This window comes from Setaria viridis, chromosome 1, assembly GCF_005286985.2.
Source record: "Setaria viridis chromosome 1, Setaria_viridis_v4.0, whole genome shotgun sequence".
Taxonomy (NCBI): domain Eukaryota; kingdom Viridiplantae; phylum Streptophyta; class Magnoliopsida; order Poales; family Poaceae; genus Setaria; species Setaria viridis.
This window is the reverse complement of record NC_048263.2, coordinates 6,605,353-6,625,608: the sequence shown is the minus strand read 5'-3', so window position 1 is coordinate 6,625,608 and position 20,256 is coordinate 6,605,353. Positions and strand designations below refer to the sequence as shown.

The 20,256-nt window shown below is 44.6% G+C and overlaps 4 protein-coding genes across 5 annotated transcripts; 2 read left to right on the top strand and 2 right to left on the bottom strand.

Moving 5' to 3' along the window:
- Positions 1-46: 46 nt before the first annotated feature.
- On the bottom strand, positions 47-2,729 carry LOC117847776 (uncharacterized). Its single transcript, XM_034729062.2, has 3 exons — positions 1,001-2,729; positions 667-877; positions 47-535 (listed from the first exon to the last, which is right to left on the bottom strand). The coding sequence occupies exons 1-3, from the start codon at positions 2,633-2,635 to the stop codon at positions 249-251; spliced, it is 2,133 nt and encodes a 710-aa protein (XP_034584953.1). The 5' UTR covers positions 2,636-2,729; the 3' UTR covers positions 47-248.
- Positions 2,730-3,526: 797 nt separating this feature from the next.
- Positions 3,527-5,271, top strand: LOC117849552 (phosphatase IMPL1, chloroplastic-like). Its single transcript, XM_034731135.2, has 6 exons — positions 3,527-3,615; positions 3,701-3,753; positions 3,953-4,051; positions 4,127-4,240; positions 4,700-4,801; positions 4,885-5,271. The coding sequence occupies exons 4-6, from the start codon at positions 4,160-4,162 to the stop codon at positions 4,981-4,983; spliced, it is 282 nt and encodes a 93-aa protein (XP_034587026.1). The 5' UTR covers positions 3,527-3,615; positions 3,701-3,753; positions 3,953-4,051; positions 4,127-4,159; the 3' UTR covers positions 4,984-5,271.
- A 328-nt stretch (positions 5,272-5,599) lies between these two features.
- Positions 5,600-8,889, top strand: LOC117849539 (uncharacterized). 2 transcript variants are annotated; one of them, XM_034731115.2, is made up of 8 exons: positions 5,600-5,815; positions 6,084-6,295; positions 6,464-6,696; positions 6,853-7,102; positions 7,191-7,336; positions 7,426-7,631; positions 7,727-7,851; positions 7,988-8,889. In XM_034731115.2, coding segments are annotated over exons 1-8 (1,764 nt in total). In that variant the 5' UTR covers positions 5,600-5,813; the 3' UTR covers positions 8,578-8,889. The 2 variants fall into 2 exon arrangements, with proteins under 2 accessions (XP_034587006.1, XP_034587012.1); XM_034731121.2 differs by lacking the exon at positions 5,600-5,815 and having other exon boundaries at positions 6,154-6,295; positions 6,456-6,696.
- A 294-nt stretch (positions 8,890-9,183) lies between these two features.
- On the bottom strand, positions 9,184-11,870 carry LOC117849530 (uncharacterized). Its single transcript, XM_034731106.2, has 3 exons — positions 10,138-11,870; positions 9,804-10,014; positions 9,184-9,672 (listed from the first exon to the last, which is right to left on the bottom strand). Exons 1-3 carry the CDS (start codon positions 11,770-11,772, stop codon positions 9,386-9,388), a joined length of 2,133 nt encoding a protein of 710 aa, XP_034586997.1. The 5' UTR covers positions 11,773-11,870; the 3' UTR covers positions 9,184-9,385.
- Positions 11,871-20,256: the final 8,386 nt, after the last annotated feature.

Genomic DNA, 20,256 nt, shown 5'->3' with positions numbered 1-20,256 from the left:
ACAAGAAAGGAAACCCTTTCTTTATGTTAACAAAGAGACATCTGCATACATCCCAAAACTCATTTTCACCATATCATTGCAGCGTATCTTGATTCTTGAATGACCATCCAATTCATACGAAATTACAATCCAAAGTGGCATATTCATTATAAAAGGAAATCAAGAAACATTTTTCTGGGTCAGGGCTATCCTCTCAATGTCACTGTCTAGGTATGGGCTATCCTCTCGACGTCTCGATGACTCAGTGTCTAGGCTTGGGCTCTCCTCATGATGTCACTCCAACTTTCATTTGCCCTAGAAGCAGTCAAATTCATGCCTTGAATGAGCTTAGTGTCTCGGGTAGGATCCAAATAGATATAATCCTCACAGCACATTCCAATTTTATCTATTGCCAGCTTTCCACCTGCGATGATCCTTTCATTGGTGATCTCATGCTCTCCACAAGCTATTTTTGTGAAGTCAATGTCACCACCACAATAGTTCTCATCTGGATGCACAATTCTGATCCCATCATACTCGCAATAGCAACAGCGAGCTTACCGGAGAAAAAATAGAAAAAAGAAAAAATGGTTAGCTTCAAATAAGAGGAAAATGTGGTAATCCAAATTTTATTTCAAGAAGAAAGTGACACAATTATATCAAACATGTGAGCAGAAAGTAACATACCATGTATTGACTTATTTGATACAGTGCGGCAGAAGGATTGGTCATCGTCGCCATTACTGAGCTCAGCGAAAAATAACTTAAGACCACCGCCAGTTTTTGGTTTTGCAAAGAAGTTTACATGTGAGTACGGGCATGTAAAATCAATAAAGCTCTTCTGGCTGCCAACACACTCATTTATTCCGCATATCACATGCAGTTCATATAAATATCCCTATATAATCAGGAAAGAAGTAATATTAGGAGAGCAGTATTTCACAATAGCAAATAAAGTTATGATGGAATGAAGAAGTAGTAATTCAGGACATCAAAGAAATAACATGAAGGAAAGAATAACCTCGTTCCTCAATGCAGTTTCGATCTTTTTGCGGAAGAAACTCTGCTTGCCAACAAAGTTTTCCTTAAAACTCGCGAACATCTCTAACGCATCGTTCGATAGCTCAATGCTTGGTTCCAAAGTTGCTTGCAAAGGTTTAGCAGGGTTGCAATTTGAGGGAGAAAGTAAACTAGCAAGCTGGAGAACTTCACTGGAGGAAAGTGAGTCAGAAACTTTCAACAATGACTTGATAGCAGGCTGCACCAAAGGTAGAGATTGCATGACAAAATCTACATAAGCTTCTAGTTCCGGATGAAACGATTCCCTCCCTGCAGCCTTGTAGGTATTGATATCCCAGTCATGTACATCACAACCTTCAGATCTTGCCATTTGGATGGCTTTGTTGACTTTCATGTTATTCTTTAGCAAATAAACCATAGCCTCGTGCTCAGATATATCGGGAATGCATGTGAGCAGGAGCTTGATGAGACCACTAAGAGACCGAGACTCCACACGTACAAAGGTAGTGGTGCAGATCATGTCCACCTCCAAATTTTCCGAAGGAGGGAAAGCAGTGTCATACCAGATGGTGTTGATAATGATATTGGTCACAGGATCTAATGGACCATAGCAGTAACCAGCTTTGACAAGGCTGCGGTGGTAACGAGCCCGAACATCTTGTGTGGGCAGCCGAGAGATTGCTTTGAGGTATCGAGCATGAATTCTATCGATAAGAACAGCACGGAGTGATAATGTGAGCCCAGCTGGCACCTTCTCCTCAGTTGCGTCGCTGTTGCAGTTAGCAAACCGTTTACCAGCAAGAAGTATTGGACTGTCCCCCTTTTTATGCTTGAATGGCTTCTTCAGAGCTCTGGACAACTTGTGAATTTCTTCAATAGAGAGTTGGCAGCTACGATCTGCCAGCACAGTCTGGGTTATTGATTTGAGATGATATGCTAGCGACAATGAGCTGGTGTGGAAGCCATCGACATTGGGCTGCCTTGCTGACAATGCTGCGTATTTCAGAGCAGTCTTGGCCGCGTGGGAGCTGATGCAGAATTCATCCTTGTTGCGGTAGCAGCGGTCGAGCTCGATGAGGCGGACGGCGACGAGGAGGTCGGCCTTGGCCAGGCACAGATAGCGCAGCGCATCCATGGCGGGGAGATGGCAGAAGTAAGATGTCAGAAACGTGATCAGCCCCTCCAACGATCGCTCTGCAATGGTTCGTGAGGGGACGTCGCGGGCGACGATCTCGGAGAGAACCTCCTCCCTGGACACCGCTGCCTTCTTCGTCTTCGTCATCATCTCCCGCTTGCGCTTCTTGGCGCCGTCGGCCTCGAGCTCACCATTGTTGTCGGGGAGGAAGCAGAGGGTGTTGCCGGTGGCGCCGTCGGGCTCAGGCTCGCCATCGTTGTCGGGGAGGAAGCAGATGGTGTTGGCGACGATGTTTGTGACCGGGTCGGCGAAGCCGAAGCAGACGCCGGCGGCGAGGAGGCGCGGGGTAAGCTCCGGCTTGTCCTCCAGCGGCAGCAGGTCGAGCGCCTCCTTGTAGTAGCCTTGGATAGTGCGCAGAATCACGGATCGATTACGGGCCATGCCCGCCGATTCGCCGTAGGAAAGGTCCGGGCTCCCGCCGCGCCGCCGCCGGCCATCCATCGCCGGCGATTAGGGTTTGGCGAGGATCGGGGATTTGTTTTTTTTTTTGTCTGTCTTTTCGATTTGTCCCCCTCCCCTCCGCGGCTGCCGCCTGGCTAGCTTCTCGATAGAGACGGCGGCGGACGGGGGAAGGGCAGTTCAGGTAGACAGAGTTCAGGCCCATGAATGGAGTGGAGGCAGGCTCGACGAGATGAGACCTGCCAAATAGTAGGCTTTCGGCCCAAGAGATCAACAGAAAAATAATAAGGCCTCAGAAGGGAAAAATGGATAATTCTATGGCCTAGCCCTAGCAAAAGAAGTACAAAAATATATAAAACTTTATTGGCTGAATTAGTAGGTAAAATACTAACTAAAAATATTTAGTTAGTCGTTTGTGTCTCTGGAAAATTATTTTGACGTTTTATTAAAAAGAAAAAAAAGTTTTACTCCCTCAATTCCACATTAGTATTCTATGTCAAACTTCTCTAATTTTGATCAAGTTTATAAAAAAATTATGTTAGTGTTGGCGTTCGAAATTGGTCAACCGAATCCCCAGCGTCTAACACACGACCCGGAAGAATCTGCTTAACTCCTGTTCGGGTGATTGCCCTGGTGCAGTTCGCGCGGCGTGCCAGCCAATCTGACCTGTTGATTGGCAAGGAAGAATACGTGTCAGATCCAAAAGTCACGATCGGCTAAATTTCCGATCTCGAGGGAGCTTATCAGCGAATCGGCCGATTTGCCGTAATAAAGAAATCGGCTATGAAGCAGCCGACTATCAGGCAGTGAATCGACGACTAATTGAAGTAATCGGTAAGTGTTTGGACATATTGTTCTTGAACCATATGATCTTCCTAATAGCAGAGCCACAGACTACTATGGCATCACACTACAGGAAACAGTTTCTCTATGTATTTTCACGTTTTACCACTATCTTATTTAGGTGGAATTTTGTGGTGGGCCTTTTTGCTGGAGCACCCGTACAATTTCTGCATCTGCTGGTAGGTTCTTTGATCAACAACTGGTGCTTCTTTGTTCTAGAATACCAGAGGCTTCATCTGTAAGGCTTTCCTTTCTCTTGAACAGGTGGGGGAGCTTATTGTAATGGGCAAAAAATTCATGTTAGTCAAACAGACAAGGTAGCCTCTTTTCTATTCTAGAAGTAGCTATGCATTTTCCTATCATGTGCATCTGTGGGTGCAAGCTTGCCTGCGGTGATGATATCTCAGCAGTCATATGCTCAATGCATCCGTTCATAAAAGTGTTTCTGGATGTCAGAATTAAGTGTAAAATAAACCACTGTTTCTAAGTTATCCCTAATTGGTAGTCATTCTGTAGGTGGAGCAATCTCTTCTCGTCACAGGGTTTGGATATGAACATGATGATGCCTGGACAACCAACATTAATTTGTTCAAAGAGTTTACTGACATTAGCAGGGTAAGTGAATATGTCCGAGATACAGAACTGAATTTTTTGTGCTCCCCTTTTGACAATATACTTTATTTGTTTAAGGGAGTTCGAAGGCTAGGGTCTGCTGCTGCGGACATGTCTCATGTTGGACTGGGCATTACAGAAGCCTACTGGGAATACCGGCTTAAGCCATGGGATATGGCTGCTGGTGTCCTGGTATAATTCTTTTTCCTCCCATGGAAATATGCACATCTAATAGTTACCTTTCCAAACCAGTTTTGATACATAATCATGTAGTACAGTAGAAATAGGGATTGGCCTATTCTTCTTGGTAATAACATCTTACCTCAATCAGACAATACCTTTTTCGTGTTTATGAGGGTCCGTATATATTAGTTATAGAAATTGCCTCAAAGATGGCACTAACCAGGTTTAAAATGTGTAAGAATGCTGTTGGTGACCTTTTCTGTAATCAACTAAAGAGTTAGCGTGTGAAAGATATGAAACTGATGCATATAAATCACAACTGTGTTTATGTATCATATTATTTGTTTCAGTTAGAACAACTGCTAGTGCTACTGATTAATCCTGAGTTCTAGAGCTTTCTTCCCAATTTAAACATATATTGTTGTTTGGCATTTGTTGTGCTCATGTTTTTGGTCAATGTTTTAACAGATAGTTGAAGAAGCTGGTGGGGTGGTAACACGCATGGATGGTGGAGCATTTACAGTCTTCGACCGTTCTGTTCTGGTCTCCAATGGTGTTGTTCATGGACAGGTTTGTTCTTAAAATAATTCTGTAGATTGTTTGCTTAGAGAAGTTTTATAGTGTTGTTGATGCACCCTGTTACTGAACTGCAGCTTTTGGATCGGATTGGCCCTCCTACTGAAGATCTTAAGAAGAAAGGAATTGATTTCTCGTTGTGGTTCAAGCCCGACAAGTACCCAACTGACTTTTGAGTATCACAAGAGCGCCGGCCGTGGACAATCATAATAAATCAGCCATCATCTGTTGTTTTACTTCAAGAAGAAATAGTGACGTTTAATTCAACAGACGTGTACTTAGACATACAATGTACAGTCCTTTGACTCAAGTTTAAGAGATTCAAGAGCCAAGCTCGACAAAGAGCACAGCTTTACAATTGAACCTGGAATGGAATGCATCCATTCCTTTGGCTTTAGGACGATTACATGTATCAGAAATAGAGATCTTGAAGGAGTGACATCTTTCGCGTTGCCATTTCTGCATCTAGCTGATTTCTTCATCTGAGCTGCGTTATCCTGCTAGACTGCTACTCTTCTTTGAGATACCATACCATGGAGTGAAAAATATGTTAGCTTGTGGCCCGACAACCAGCAAATGCTTAGAAATTGCGTCTCAATCGCATTGGATTTTATGTTACTATGATGCACAAAACCTGTGACAATCAGAAGATTAGCATAGCAAAACTGCACATGTTAGTTGAGTCACTGTTCCAAAACTGCCCATGAAGGCCATGCCCAGATTTTGTTGCCTTTTTGGATAAGGGATTCTGAATGATAGGTCCCAGGAGGCTCAAAAAGACAACACTGGATAGAACAAGCCAAAACAAAGAAAACCAAAGGAGAGATATTTCAGCTTGCTCTGTTCGCAGCTTCTGCCGTTCACAACTCCCATCCCCTCCGAAAGGGCCATAGCTCAAGCGAAGCTTGGAAGCTCAGCGATATTTTCCCTCGCTGTTCAGCAGGTCCGCTCTCGCTGCCTGTCAGGAGCGCTGGGCCGTTGTTGGCCTTCAACACCCTGTGTGCTCATGTAAGCCGGACGCTACCTCTCTGGATTCGCATACAATTCTTCCCAAGTTCATGCAGTTTTGCATTGTTTATGTAATTTTGCGGGTATTTGTGAATTGGTGTTTCGATTTTATGGTACTAATTTTTAATTGGACAATACTCTGGCCGTAGTTTGTAGTAACTGTTTGATTCTGCATGTCTGAGCAGTTCTGAAACTGAAAGAACATTGCTCTGGCTCTCTGAATATCATTTGCAATTATCCTGACATTTCTTTGCCCACCGTTTTGCAGGTTAAGCGTTGAGGCTCCAGCGTATTACTTGACTGCAAGACCTAGATGGAAATTACGTGCTTGTAGAAATGTCATGCAAGAAGCTGCCTCACAAGATGCAAAGGCAAATTTCTACAGGAGTGAGAGGAAAAACCGGAAAAAGGAGGGCACTTACATTGACAAAGATGGCATAGCAAGGACCTTTGATCGAAAGAAAATATCCAGAAAGAGGGGTAATGGCAGTGCCAACACTCCTTTTAGTTTCATTCGGTCCTGCAAATCAAGAATTCTTAGACCATCTATCGAAAATATTCTTGTTATCTTTCTTGCATTGACTGTTTCATTGGAAGTTCAAGAAGGATATAGCTTTAGTTCTGCTCTGAAATGATATAGACATGCAGGGGGTGCTATGAAAGGCCGTGGTTGGAAGTACGGCTCTGGGTTTGTGGATGGAGTCTTCCCTGTGCTCAGTCCAATGGCACAGGATATCCTAGAACTTGTGCAGAAGGGGACCGATGTTGCCAAAGTCTGCCAGTCACTGGACAACATTCCTCATGCACACGATCTTTGGGATGACATTGTCAATGTCGCCGTCCAGCTCCGCCTCAACCGACAATGGGAGCCCATCATCACAGTAAGTCCTGGTCCTCCACTTGTCGATAGCATCTCCTTGTGCCTTAACTTTCACCAAAATGCTGATCATATCTTGTGAAATCGGCCAGAATAAAATGTATACCTGGCTTGTTGATTCCTGAGGTTTTGATGTTTGATCTACCAAAAGTGCCTGTAGGTCTGTGAGTGGATCCTTTACCGGAGTTCATTCCGGCCGGACATCATCTGCTACAACCTGCTGATAGATGCATATGGCCGAAAGCGTGAGCTGAGCAAGGCGGAGTCGATTTACATGGCTCTTCTGGAGACTCACTGTGTGCCTACAGAGGACACCTATGCTCTTCTCTTGCGCGCTTACTGCAATGCTGGACAACTGCACCGAGCCGAGGGCGTGATTTCAGAGATGCAGGAGAATGGGATTCCTCCAAGTATGCACCTGAATTGCATTCCTCTGATTTGCCAGATGGAGATACTTGTACATCATCAGAAAAACTAATATCAATAGCTCTCTTGTAGGTGCAACTGTATATAATGCGTACCTCGACGGCCTACTGAAAGCGAGGTGTACCGAAAAGGCGGTCGAAGTGTACCAAAGGATGAAGAAAGAACGCTGCAGAACTAACACTGAGACGTACACCCTGATGATCAACGTGTATGGAAAGGTCAGTCAATTTGTTTTTGTAGCTTACTTATTGCGCAGAGATACGATGAGCTTAAGTCTGTAGCAGCATTGCTCATCCTTTTTTTGCAGGCAAAGCAACCGATGTCATCGTTGAAAGTCTTCAACGAGATGAAGGCGATCGGGTGCAAGCCCAACATCTGCACCTACGCTGCGCTGGTGAACGCGTTCGCGAGGGAAGGCCTGTGCGAGAAGGCCGAGGAGGTGTTTGAGGAGATGCAGCGGGCCGGGCATGAGCCCGACGTGTACGCCTACAATGCCCTCATGGAAGCTTACAGGTAGAAAGAATTCCCTCCCTGTTCATTGTTCTAGCAAAATCTGTTTAAATTGATGTGAAGCAATTCAGTTTCATCGATCTGTCCATACACCGCAGCCGAGCAGGGTTCCCGCAAGGCGCGTCCGAGATCTTCTCTTTGATGGAGCACATGGGGTGTGAGCCTGACAGAGCCTCATACAACATCTTGGTGGATGCCTATGGAAGAGCTGGTCTTCATCAAGGTACTCTCAAGTCTCAGCTTCTACATTGCAATAGCTCAAAAAGCTTCCTCTGTTTCACTTCCATGGACAATTCCTTTCCCTAGTGAACTCAAGAACACGCTGAATTTAATTTTTCTGCTGTTTTGTGATTGTTCAGAGGCAGAAGCGGTGTTCCAAGAGCTGAAGCAGGTGGGCATGCGGCCGACGATGAAGTCGCACATGCTCCTCCTGTCCGCGCACGCCAAGTCCGGCAACGTCTCCAGGTGCGAGGAGGTGATGGCCCAGCTGCACAAGTCCGGCCTGGAGCCGGACACCTTCGCGCTCAACGCCATGCTCAACGCGTACGGCCGGGCGGGGCGGCTCGACGACATGGAGCGGCTCGTCGCGGCGATGGAGAAGCGCGGCGGCGGCGGCGCCCCGGACATCGGCACGTACAACGTGCTGGTGAACGTGTACGGGCGCGCGGGGTACCTGGACAGGATGGAGGCAGCGTTCGGCACGGCGGCGGCGAGGGGGCTCGCCGCCGACGTGGTGACGTGGACGTCGCGCATCGGCGCGTACGCGAGGAAGAAGGAGTACGGGCGGTGCCTGGAGGTGTTCGAGGAGATGGTGGACGCCGGGTGCTACCCGGACGCCGGCACGGCGAAGGTGCTCCTCGCGGCGTGCTCCGACGAGCGGCAGGTGGAGCAGGTCACGGCCATCGTCAGGTCCATGCACAAGGACGCCAAGACGCTCTTCACACTATGAGATCAACACCAGCTGATGCATGGGTACGGTATGGCATCACGTTGCTATACATGAACCTCTTGTGAACAAGTGACTAATGTAGTGTAGTGAAAGTCTAGCATGTATGAGTATGGATTGCCGTATAATTGCTGCTAGATGATTACATATCTTGAAGAACATACTCCAAGGTGACCAAGCTCAAGTAGTCAAGTTCGACAGAAAAAGTACATATCTCAGTCAAATTGAACCAGGCAAGCGGTTATTCTATAGTTACCTGCAAGTGGGAAAAAAGTATCACTAATGATGTTTGAAGAGATTCCGGAATTCCCATAACCAGTCTCCAAATGTATGGAAGTATAGTAGTATGCATTTTCTGGGTAACAAAGTCATATTTGACAATCAGCTGAATATCACCACCTCTGATAATGTTAAGAATAATGAAGGAGAGTAAAAAAAGAAAGAAAAAATCAATGAACTCATAACACCGTGGCTTGAAATGCATCGCAAAGTGCAAGTAAGAAAAGCTACCACACCTTTATAAAAGCAACCCCAATTATACCAAAATATTTGAACATCCCGCCACAAGAAAGGAAACCCTTTCTTTATGTTAACAAAGAGACATCTGCATACATCCCAAAACTCATTTTCACCATATCATTGCAGCGTATCTTGATTCTTGAATGACCATCCAATTCATACGAAATTACAATCCAAAGTGGCATATTCATTATAAAAGGAAATCAAGAAACATTTTTCTGGGTCAGGGCTATCCTCTCAATGTCACTGTCTAGGTATGGGCTATCCTCTCGACGTCTCGATGACTCAGTGTCTAGGCTTGGGCTCTCCTCATGATGTCACTCCAACTTTCATTTGCCCTAGAAGCAGTCAAATTCATGCCTTGAATGAGCTTAGTGTCTCGGGTAGGATCCAAATAGATATAATCCTCACAGCACATTCCAATTTTATCTATTGCCAGCTTTCCACCTGCGATGATCCTTTCATTGGTGATCTCATGCTCTCCACAAGCTATTTTTGTGAAGTCAATGTCACCACCACAATAGTTCTCATCTGGATGCACAATTCTGATCCCATCATACTCGCAATAGCAACAGCGAGCTTACCGGAGAAAAAATAGAAAAAAGAAAAAATGGTTAGCTTCAAATAAGAGGAAAATGTGGTAATCCAAATTTTATTTCAAGAAGAAAGTGACACAATTATATCAAACATGTGAGCAGAAAGTAACATACCATGTATTGACTTATTTGATACAGTGCGGCAGAAGGATTGGTCATCGTCGCCATTACTGAGCTCAGCGAAAAATAACTTAAGACCACCGCCAGTTTTTGGTTTTGCAAAGAAGTTTACATGTGAGTACGGGCATGTAAAATCAATAAAGCTCTTCTGGCTGCCAACACACTCATTTATTCCGCATATCACATGCAGTTCATATAAATATCCCTATATAATCAGGAAAGAAGTAATATTAGGAGAGCAGTATTTCACAATAGCAAATAAAGTTATGATGGAATGAAGAAGTAGTAATTCAGGACATCAAAGAAATAACATGAAGGAAAGAATAACCTCGTTCCTCAATGCAGTTTCGATCTTTTTGCGGAAGAAACTCTGCTTGCCAACAAAGTTTTCCTTAAAACTCGCGAACATCTCTAACGCATCGTTCGATAGCTCAATGCTTGGTTCCAAAGTTGCTTGCAAAGGTTTAGCAGGGTTGCAATTTGAGGGAGAAAGTAAACTAGCAAGCTGGAGAACTTCACTGGAGGAAAGTGAGTCAGAAACTTTCAACAATGACTTGATAGCAGGCTGCACCAAAGGTAGAGATTGCATGACAAAATCTACATAAGCTTCTAGTTCCGGATGAAACGATTCCCTCCCTGCAGCCTTGTAGGTATTGATATCCCAGTCATGTACATCACAACCTTCAGATCTTGCCATTTGGATGGCTTTGTTGACTTTCATGTTATTCTTTAGCAAATAAACCATAGCCTCGTGCTCAGATATATCGGGAATGCATGTGAGCAGGAGCTTGATGAGACCACTAAGAGACCGAGACTCCACACGTACAAAGGTAGTGGTGCAGATCATGTCCACCTCCAAATTTTCCGAAGAAGGGAAAGCAGTGTCATACCAGATGGTGTTGATAATGATATTGGTCACAGGATCTAATGGACCATAGCAGTAACCAGCTTTGACAAGGCTGCGGTGGTAACGAGCCCGAACATCTTGCGTGGGCAGCCGAGAGATTGCTTTGAGGTATCGAGCATGGATTCTATCGATAAGAACAGCACGGAGTGATAATGTGAGCCCAGCTGGCACCTTCTCCTCAGTTGCGTCGCTGTTGCAGTTAGCAAACCGTTTACCAGCAAGAAGTATTGGACTGTCCCCCTTTTTATGCTTGAATGGCTTCTTCAGAGCTCTGGACAACTTGTGAATTTCTTCAATAGAGAGTTGGCAGCTACGATCTGCCAGCACAGTCTGGGTTATTGATTTGAGATGATATGCTAGCGACAATGAGCTGGTGTGGAAGCCATCGACATTGGGCTGCCTTGCTGACAATGCTGCGTATTTCAGAGCAGTCTTGGCCGCGTGGGAGCTGATGCAGAATTCATCCTTGTTGCGGTAGCAGCGGTCGAGCTCGATGAGGCGGACGGCGACGAGGAGGTCGGCCTTGGCCAGGCACAGATAGCGCAGCGCATCCATGGCGCGGAGATGGCAGAAGTAAGATGTCAGAAACGTGATCAGCCCCTCCAACGATCGCTCTGCAATGGTTCGTGAGGGGACGTCGCGGGCGACGATCTCGGAGAGAACCTCCTCCCTGGACACCGCTGCCTTCTTCGTCTTCGTCATCATCTCCCGCTTGCGCTTCTTGGCGCCGTCGGCCTCGAGCTCACCATTGTTGTCGGGGAGGAAGCAGAGGGTGTTGCCGGTGGCGCCGTCGGGCTCAGGCTCGCCATCGTTGTCGGGGAGGAAGCAGATGGTGTTGGCGACGATGTTTGTGACCGGGTCGGCGAAGCCGAAGCAGACGCCGGCGGCGAGGAGGCGCGGGGTAAGCTCCGGCTTGTCCTCCAGCGGCAGCAGGTCGAGCGCCTCCTTGTAGTAGCCTTGGATAGTGCGCAGAATCACGGATCGATTACGGGCCATGCCCGCCGATTCGCCGTAGGAAAGGTCCGGGCTCCCGCCGCGCCGCCGCCGGCCATCCATCGCCGGCGATTAGGGTTTGGCGAGGATCGGGGATTTGTTTTTTTTTTTGTCTGTCTTTTCGATTTGTCCCCCTCCCCTCCGCGGCTGCCGCCTGGCTAGCTTCTCGATAGAGACGGCGGCGGACGGGGGAAGGGCAGTTCAGGTAGACAGAGTTCAGGCCCATGAATGGAGTGGAGGCAGGCTCGACGAGATGAGACCTGCCAAATAGTAGGCTTTCGGCCCAAGAGATCAACAGAAAAATAATAAGGCCTCAGAAGGGAAAATGGATAATTCTATGCCCTAGCCCTAGCAAAAGAAGTACAAAAATATATAAAACTTTATTGGCTGAATTAGTAGGTAAAATACTAACTAAAAATATTTAGTTAGTCGTTTGTGTCTCTGGAAAATTATTTTGACGTGTTATTAAAAAGAAAAAAAGTTTTACTCCCTCAATTCCACATTAGTATTCTATGTCAAACTTCTCTAATTTTGATCAAGTTTATAAAAAAATTATGTTAGTTCTACCATACTAAATAAAAACATTATAAGTACATAGTGGATTAATAAAAATTACTTTGATGTAGTAGATGTTGGTTATTTTTCTATAAACTTGGTTAAAATTAGAAAAGTTTGATTTAGGCAAATAATTTGGAAGGAAGGTGTGTTTATTTCCTAAACTGCGAAAAATCTCCACTCCTAGGGTTTCGGCGGTGTGGTGCTGAAAGGTTGTGTTTGTTTGATTGATCATTTGATACAAGGTTCACGGTTTTATATTTATACCCTCGAGCAAGCTAAAATCCTAGTCGATTGCGACATGACTATTACAGCTATTTCTAAAAACTAATAAAGATAAATCTCCACACTTTCCCTTATTCAGTGGAGCCTATTTTGCTTCGAACTAGGCCCGTTTGGTCTTCCATCGGCTTCTGGAATCATGGTCAGCAGCGGCTAGTCTTGGTCAACGCGGCGTCAAATTCAAGCTCTTTTTCTCTCCTCTATGGGCTATCAGAACCTTATCCACAACGGTTGACTTTGGCCAAAAACCGGTATCAACATATGCCCTCCAATTTTAGAATATAATATTATGTTGCAAAATTCTCTTTTCTTATCAGCATCTTCATAGGCCCCAAGCTGATACCCTTCCAAAACCAAAAGAGTCATTGCCGCAATCATGATTCTTTTCCCAGTCTTCGTGATGGCACCAGCCTCGATTTTTGGGATTCACCTGATAAACAATACTATTATATAACCTCTCCATCCTTTCTTCTTCTACCTCAAGCTAACCAAGTTCCCTACTGTCACAAATCAAAACTGGGTGTCTTCATCATTAATCATCCTCAACCTTCCTCGCAGACACCGGAGCTCCGAAGTCAATCAATGGCGACTTCCACTTCTATTCTTGAGGTATTCTCATGTCACCACCTTGTTCTAGAGCTTTTTAGATCCGATGTATTTTCTACCATGTTTTTCGTTCCTTCCCTTTTTTGCCTTGATCCGTAGATCCTTAGAGACCATGTTTTGGTTCCGCTTGGTGACATGAATAATGCATTCTTCCTTGGCCCTATGGGTGATGAGGATCCCATTGATTTCATCGATGTTGAAACCCAAAGAATTCCTTATAAGTCCTCCTCCATGGATTTAACTGTCTAGGAAAATGGTTTTCGCTCATGACCTTGCAACCTTCAAGGTTGGAGGACATGGTACCAAAGGATGTCAGCTGCTAAGAGGGTGGAATGGGATGAACTGTGCATCGACCACTGTATTGAGCTTTCTTTGTCTGACATGGAAAAGGATGGACCTATGCTTGTTGCTGCCTCATACTTTTGGTCCGATGCATTGAATGCCTTCATGTTTGGGGATGGCCCAATGGCTCCTAGTTTGCTGGACATTTGCATGTTGACAGGCCTTGATATCACTTCCTCTACTTCTCCTTTTCTCCTCAAGGCTGTTAATAAACATAGACTGGATACAAGAGGTATGATGAACTAGAGTCGATACATCGCCACCTTTAGCAAAGCTTTAGGAACCGTCAGTGACAAAGAACATACAGCCTTTCCAAACATGTGGCTGGAGAATTTCGTGTTCTGTGGATCAACCTCAATTCCTTCATCAGATTCACAGTGTTTTACTGAAGAGCTATCTGTTAGTGGTGAAATCCCTCTTGGAAAATATCTTTTAGGTGCTGCATATTCCTTGATGCATCAAGTGTCAACTAAACTCAGAGCGGGTTCTCCCATCGGCCCAATCAATGGCGTATGGTGGTTTATCTAGCTTTGGCTTAATGTCTATACTACATCGAGATTTGGAAGAACTATGATAGCAAATTCCTTCCTATCCAACTATGCTGAAGGTGATAGAATCACGCATCGTAGATGTACCTCTTTTGGTGAAGCAGCATCGTCTTGTCATGGAGTTTCGGCCAAGCCCCAATTAACCTATTCTTCATGGACAAAGTGAGAGCGAGGGATCCTCTGAATCAACCCCTTGAGTTTGACCGACTGAAGAACTCAACTACTTCAATACCTTTTCCTACCCTCTTGGAATGACAATGTCTCTTAGGATTTGCATCAAAGCTCTTTGTCTTATGGTGGAATGAATGGAGGAGTCATCTGGCCAGCAAATCGGCTGCATATTACTGCAAGAAAATCTTCCCAGAATATGATTCAAACAATGAGGTAACAACCTTTATTCTTAATCATTCCCAAAATTTGCCCTTGCTTCCTCTTATTTTCTTTGCCTCTTTTAAGAAATAATTGATAATGAAAGTTCGACTGTGAGTAATTCTAGTCGGCCAATTGATTATGGTCCACCAACTCCTGCTCCAATTTTGGGATCCGATGCCGCACCTGTTTCTGCTCTCCTCAAGGGCACTTCTTCTGTCAGCAAACGCAAGTTGCCTTCCACAGATACTCATCAAAGGAAGAAAAGGCAATCACACATTGGATCAGCATCAAGGGTATGATCTCTACTTTCTTTACTTCTTACAACAACCTCTCTGCTAATTTTCCTTTTGCTACAGACACCACCAGATTCAACATCGGCTCCTCATTCAGAAAATGAAGATTTGCAAGAGCAGCATGATTTGAACCAGCAGCAACCACTGTCATCACTTCAGGTAAAACTTTAAACTGACAACATCCACGGCTCCACTATATGTCAACTCACAATCTTCTTACAGGAAGAAATAATTCATGAAGAACCAATCAACCCGCCCAAGGTTATGTCGTCTGCTTCGTTATCACTCAAGAATCTCCTCAACCCCTCAGGATCCGCAACGGACGAAGATGACATCCAAGACGATGCCCATCTACAGCAAAAGAATCATGTCCAGGTACCAATTCTTTGCTCTTAGCAATAATACCCTTTTCAATGAATATCTGCTTATATTGATCAATCTTTCAGGTTGACAAGCCATCAACATTGGCCTTATTCTCCTTCAGCATCGACAAATACGTGGATGATGAAGAAATAAGCTCAAATCTCAAAGCCTAGCCAATTCCTTTAAATATTAAAGACCAACTGTCATCTATGCTGCAGTTGCTTAACCTAGGCACAATGACTCTCATGGAGGATGCAGAGCCAATACAGAAGCTATTTAGACAAATCAAAAACCATCTAACTCCGAAGCTGGTGCCATTGTTGACCCCCCACAGCCTTCATCAAAGCAAACTACATCCAAGTGCAATCAGCCAAAAAGCACATAGTCGACAGACAAGCCAATCAACAAGCAGAAACTTAGTTGGAAGCTAGCCGGCTAAGAGCAAAAGAAGCAAAACAACACTTTGATGAATTAGTCGCCTCTTCCTCTGCTGTAGAGTAAAGTCTAAAGGAGCTGGAAACTGAACGAGATCGGCTGTTGTAGGAATTAAACCGAGTTGATCAAGAGATTACAACAACCAAGCATCGGATCAACAATCACCCCTCGCAATCCAACAAAAGTAGAAAGAGCTGGCAACCCTCATAAGTGAAGCTCATCACCAACACCAAAACATCAGTAAGATCTCAGGATCAGACGAAGGAGCTGATAACCGACATGGATCAGATTCGCCTGAGTGCGATTGAGGCCCTCGAGAAGGCTTTGTAAAGATGCTTTGTTCCCTCCTTCATGTCAACTTTCTGTCTTGCTTTTTAATATTTGGTAACAACATTATGTACCAACCTAGATGCTAGGATATTACTTTTTTAAATATCATCCATTTAAAGCTTTTGTGAATACTTCTCCTTCAAGAGTTTCCAAAATGTATGCGTTTCCAGGAACACAACGATTGACTCGATAGGGTCCTTCCCAATTAGGCGACCATTTTCCAAACTTATTATTTTTGTCCCTATCAGCAATATCATCTTCCAGACTAATTCACCTTCTTGAAAACTCTGAGGTACCACCTTCTTGTTATAATACTTGGCAACCTGAGCTTTATCAGCTTCAATCCGTTCCAACGCAATCAGCCGACGATGAACCAAATCTTCCAACTTATCTTTCATTAGACCATAATACTCATTGGCTGAAAGTTGATATTGACTGTTAACCCTTCTTGATCTAGTCTTGATTTCCCAAGGTGATACTGTTTCATGCCCATAAACCAATTGATAAGGTGAAACTTTAATAGCTCCATGATAAGCCATCCGATAAGCCCGTAATGCATCATTCAATGTTGCATGCCACTTCCTGGGAGCTTCATCAATACTGCGCTTTATCAACTATCAATATTGGGCTTTATCAGCTTGATCACACTCTTGTTGGAAGCTTCTGCTTGACCATTGGCTTGAGCATAATAAGGTGAAGAATTTAATAGCTTAATCCCCAAACCATCAGCAAATTCCTCAACTTCTCCAAACATAAACATCAACCCTTGATCAGTTATAATAGTCTGAGGAATGCTGAATCTATGGATTATATGTTCCTTTTTGAAATCGATGACATTACTTGAACTAGCATTCTTTAAAGGAATTGCTTGCACCCATTTTGTGAAATAATAAGTTGCCAATATTATAAATTTGTGACCTTTACTTGATGACGGATAAATCTGGCCAATGAGATCAATTACCACTACAAGGTTTTGTCACTAGCGCAACGGCACGAAATCATTGCAATAGGGGTCATTTTGTTGCAATAGGGGTCTATTGTAACGATTTCGTGTCGTGGCGCTAAAAATCATGTCGTCGTGTAAAATGTCGTTGCAATATGCTATTACAACGACACAGGCAGCCGTCGCAATATGGATGAGTTATTGCAACGATGTGTGTCATCGCAATAAGTGGATATGACAACGCCCATTGTCGTTGCAATAGTGGCTATTGCAACGGTAGGCGTCGTTGCTATAGTGGCTGTTGCAACAACATTGCACTGTTGCAAACAAGCGTTAATGCAATGCAAGAATGTTGTTGCAATACGAGATTTATGCTGTTGCAATATGCTAACAGGCTATCTCAACGAAATACTAGTCGTGGTTATACGCGCCAACCATATCCCAACGAAATATGGGTTGTCGCTATATGCTCAACGGATATCGCAACGACGAGAAAGCATCGTAATATGCTTACAAGGTATCGCAACGAGGTACGTTTCGTCATTATATGCTTCAACCATATCGCAACGAAATATGTCATGGTTATATGCGTACAGGGTATTGCAACACAATACAGATCGTGGTTATACGCTTAACGGATATCGCAACAGAAAATATTTCATCGCCATATGCTTAATATTTAACGCAACGGAGGATCCAAAATAGAAATTGATGCCACATATATATATATCATTAATTAAATCAATATATTATTCACGCACACCATTCATGATAAAATAGAATATTCGACATATGAAAGTAACTCTTGTCCATTCATCCACTTAGCTAGTTCATAGTTTAACATACCCAGACTGTGTGAACTCCTGCATAACAGCAGCGGTTTCTCTAACAAGCTGTGTAACATAGTATGGTTTCCTGCAATGGTTGACTTAACAATTACAAAGCACAACGTAAAAGCTCAGCAGAATCAGCAAAAGTAAGCTAACTGCGAAGAATTGACAAGGACCACAAGAATGCATGAAGCTTACACAGGCTTTATCCCTGCTTCTAGCATTCTTACTGTCAGGATTTGTGTTCACGCTAAATGGTGGTGCTGTTAGTTGGAAGAGTTCCAAGCAGGAGACGGTGGCCGATTCTACGACAGAAGCCGAGTACATCGCGGCTTCGGAAGCCGCGAAGGAAGGTGTTTGGATAAGGAATTTCCTCATTGAGCTTGGTGTGTTCCTGAATGCGTCCAGCCCATTGAATCTCTACTGTGATAACAATGGGGCAATTGCGCAAGCAAAGGAGCCAAGGAACCACCAGAAGAACAAACACGTAATGCGGCGATTTCATCTCATTCGAGACTTCGTTAACCGGGGTGAGATCAAGATATGCAAAATACACACGGATCTGAACATTTCTGATCCGTTGACAAAACCACTCCCGCAGGCTAAGCATGATGCGCATGTAAGAGCTATGGGTATTAGGTACCTTCTAGATTGACTCTAGTGCAAGTGGGAGACTGTTGGAGGTATGCCCTAGAGGCAATCATAGAGATGATGATATTCCATTTGTATCCATGATTTGTATATTGTGTTCATTGAATATCCATTAAAGGCTACTTGAATTGATTTGCAATTATGTGAATTGTATGTGAAACTCTTTACTTGTATGGTTATTCTAAAGTTGTCCCTAGTCGGAGTTCATGTGAGGACACACATGAATATTAGACTAGCACATGTATTAGTTGATGACTATGTTTCACAAAGTCATAGACTTGGAGATGTTGAACTAATAATGTGGACACATGTGAAGACATGTGTTAGGACTGACCCAACATGAGAAGTAGTTCTCTCTTTAAACAACATATACGCTTTGTCCTTAGACCTGAGATTGTCGCATGTATTCTAGATGTGGATCGACCTACTTAGGGGCTATCAAACGCTACGCCGTAACAGGGTAGTTATAAAGGTAGCTTTCGGGTTTGTCAAGAAGCATGCTATGAGACATGGTCAATCAAGATGGGATTTGCCCCTCTCTGATTGAGAGTGATATCTCTGGGCCCCTCGAGTGATCGGATCCGAAAATGCATGGCCATGCTACGTACGGTTAAGAGTTAACCTACAAAGGGATTCCGAATCACAGGATCGAGAAAGAGCGGTCGGCTTGAAGCTAGACCAAATATCGTGAGGCAAAGGGAATAGCATGTATATTATGTTATGATGGTTCGTCTGATATGATCTTCGTGTGCGTATAGGAGTTGGCACGTCTTGCTAGAGGCCGCTACCGACTATTGGGCCGAGTAGGAGTACTCGGGCCATGTCTATACGTATCCGAACCCATAGGGTCACACACTTAAGGGGCTGGAAGCCCAATTCGGATCTGATCCGAGTTGGATTAGGTTTAGGAGTACTAATGGGCCTCGGATCCAGAGGCCCATCAGGAACCTCTATAAATAGAGGGGTGGGGGCGCCCTAGGGTTTACACCTTTTTGGCGAAACACTTCTGCCGCGCCTCCCACGCCCTCGCCTGTTGCAACTCGCGGATCTAGCAATCCGGCTTGCGACGCTTCCTCCCTGCACGTGTGGATACCTTGGAGGTGTTGCGCCTGCAGCACTTGGACGAGCCATCGACGAGCCGCCGACGAGCCGACGACGAGCCGCCGACGAGCCGACGACGAGCCACGGCACCGGAGGCGATCTTGCTGTGCACGTGGACGAGCTGCTGAGGAACTGCTGGACGTGATCGACTACGTACGGCTACGTTGTTCGACTACGTACGACTACGTGATTGTCTTCACTGCATCGACGCATATCTACATCTTCCGCACCAGTAGTGCGTCGAGTGGTAATCCCGTGATCCTTATACGGCAGTTCTTCCTGGTTATACGCGGTAGAAATTTTGATTTGCGCTAGTGTAGCCTACCTCGTATCCCAACAAGAGAAACCCGTAATGGTAAATTGACCCAATAAAACCTAAGTACACAAAAGCTTGCACATGCTAATAGCCTAATAGTAATAGCATTAGATTTAGAGAAAAAAAACTGGGTAGTAGTCTTGTAAATTGAAATTCTGGCAATGGTATTAGCCTCTGAAACTGAAGAATAAGTGGTTGCTGGTTGTATACTTGCATTCAAAAAATACAGTAGTAGATGCCAAATGTATCAGAACATAGCCATTGTCTCAAAAAAAAAAAAATAGATGCAGTGCCATCGTGCTTCCATATAACCCCTATTAACCGACACCTTGCATGAATTTCCTATATGCCCATACCCACAACAGCGACATCATAGAAATCACCTGTCATATCGCACCAAATTTGAAACTGGGAACACTCCCCTAATCATATCAACGGAGAAATCTAACTCTTAGCTAGCAATGCTGTACCCCAAACGCGACGACGACTCACGAGGAACCGGTCACAGGAAACTGAAGCGAAGGGGCCAAATAAATGGAGCGGGCGGGCGCGAACGAGCTAGCAACTCACAAAGAACTAG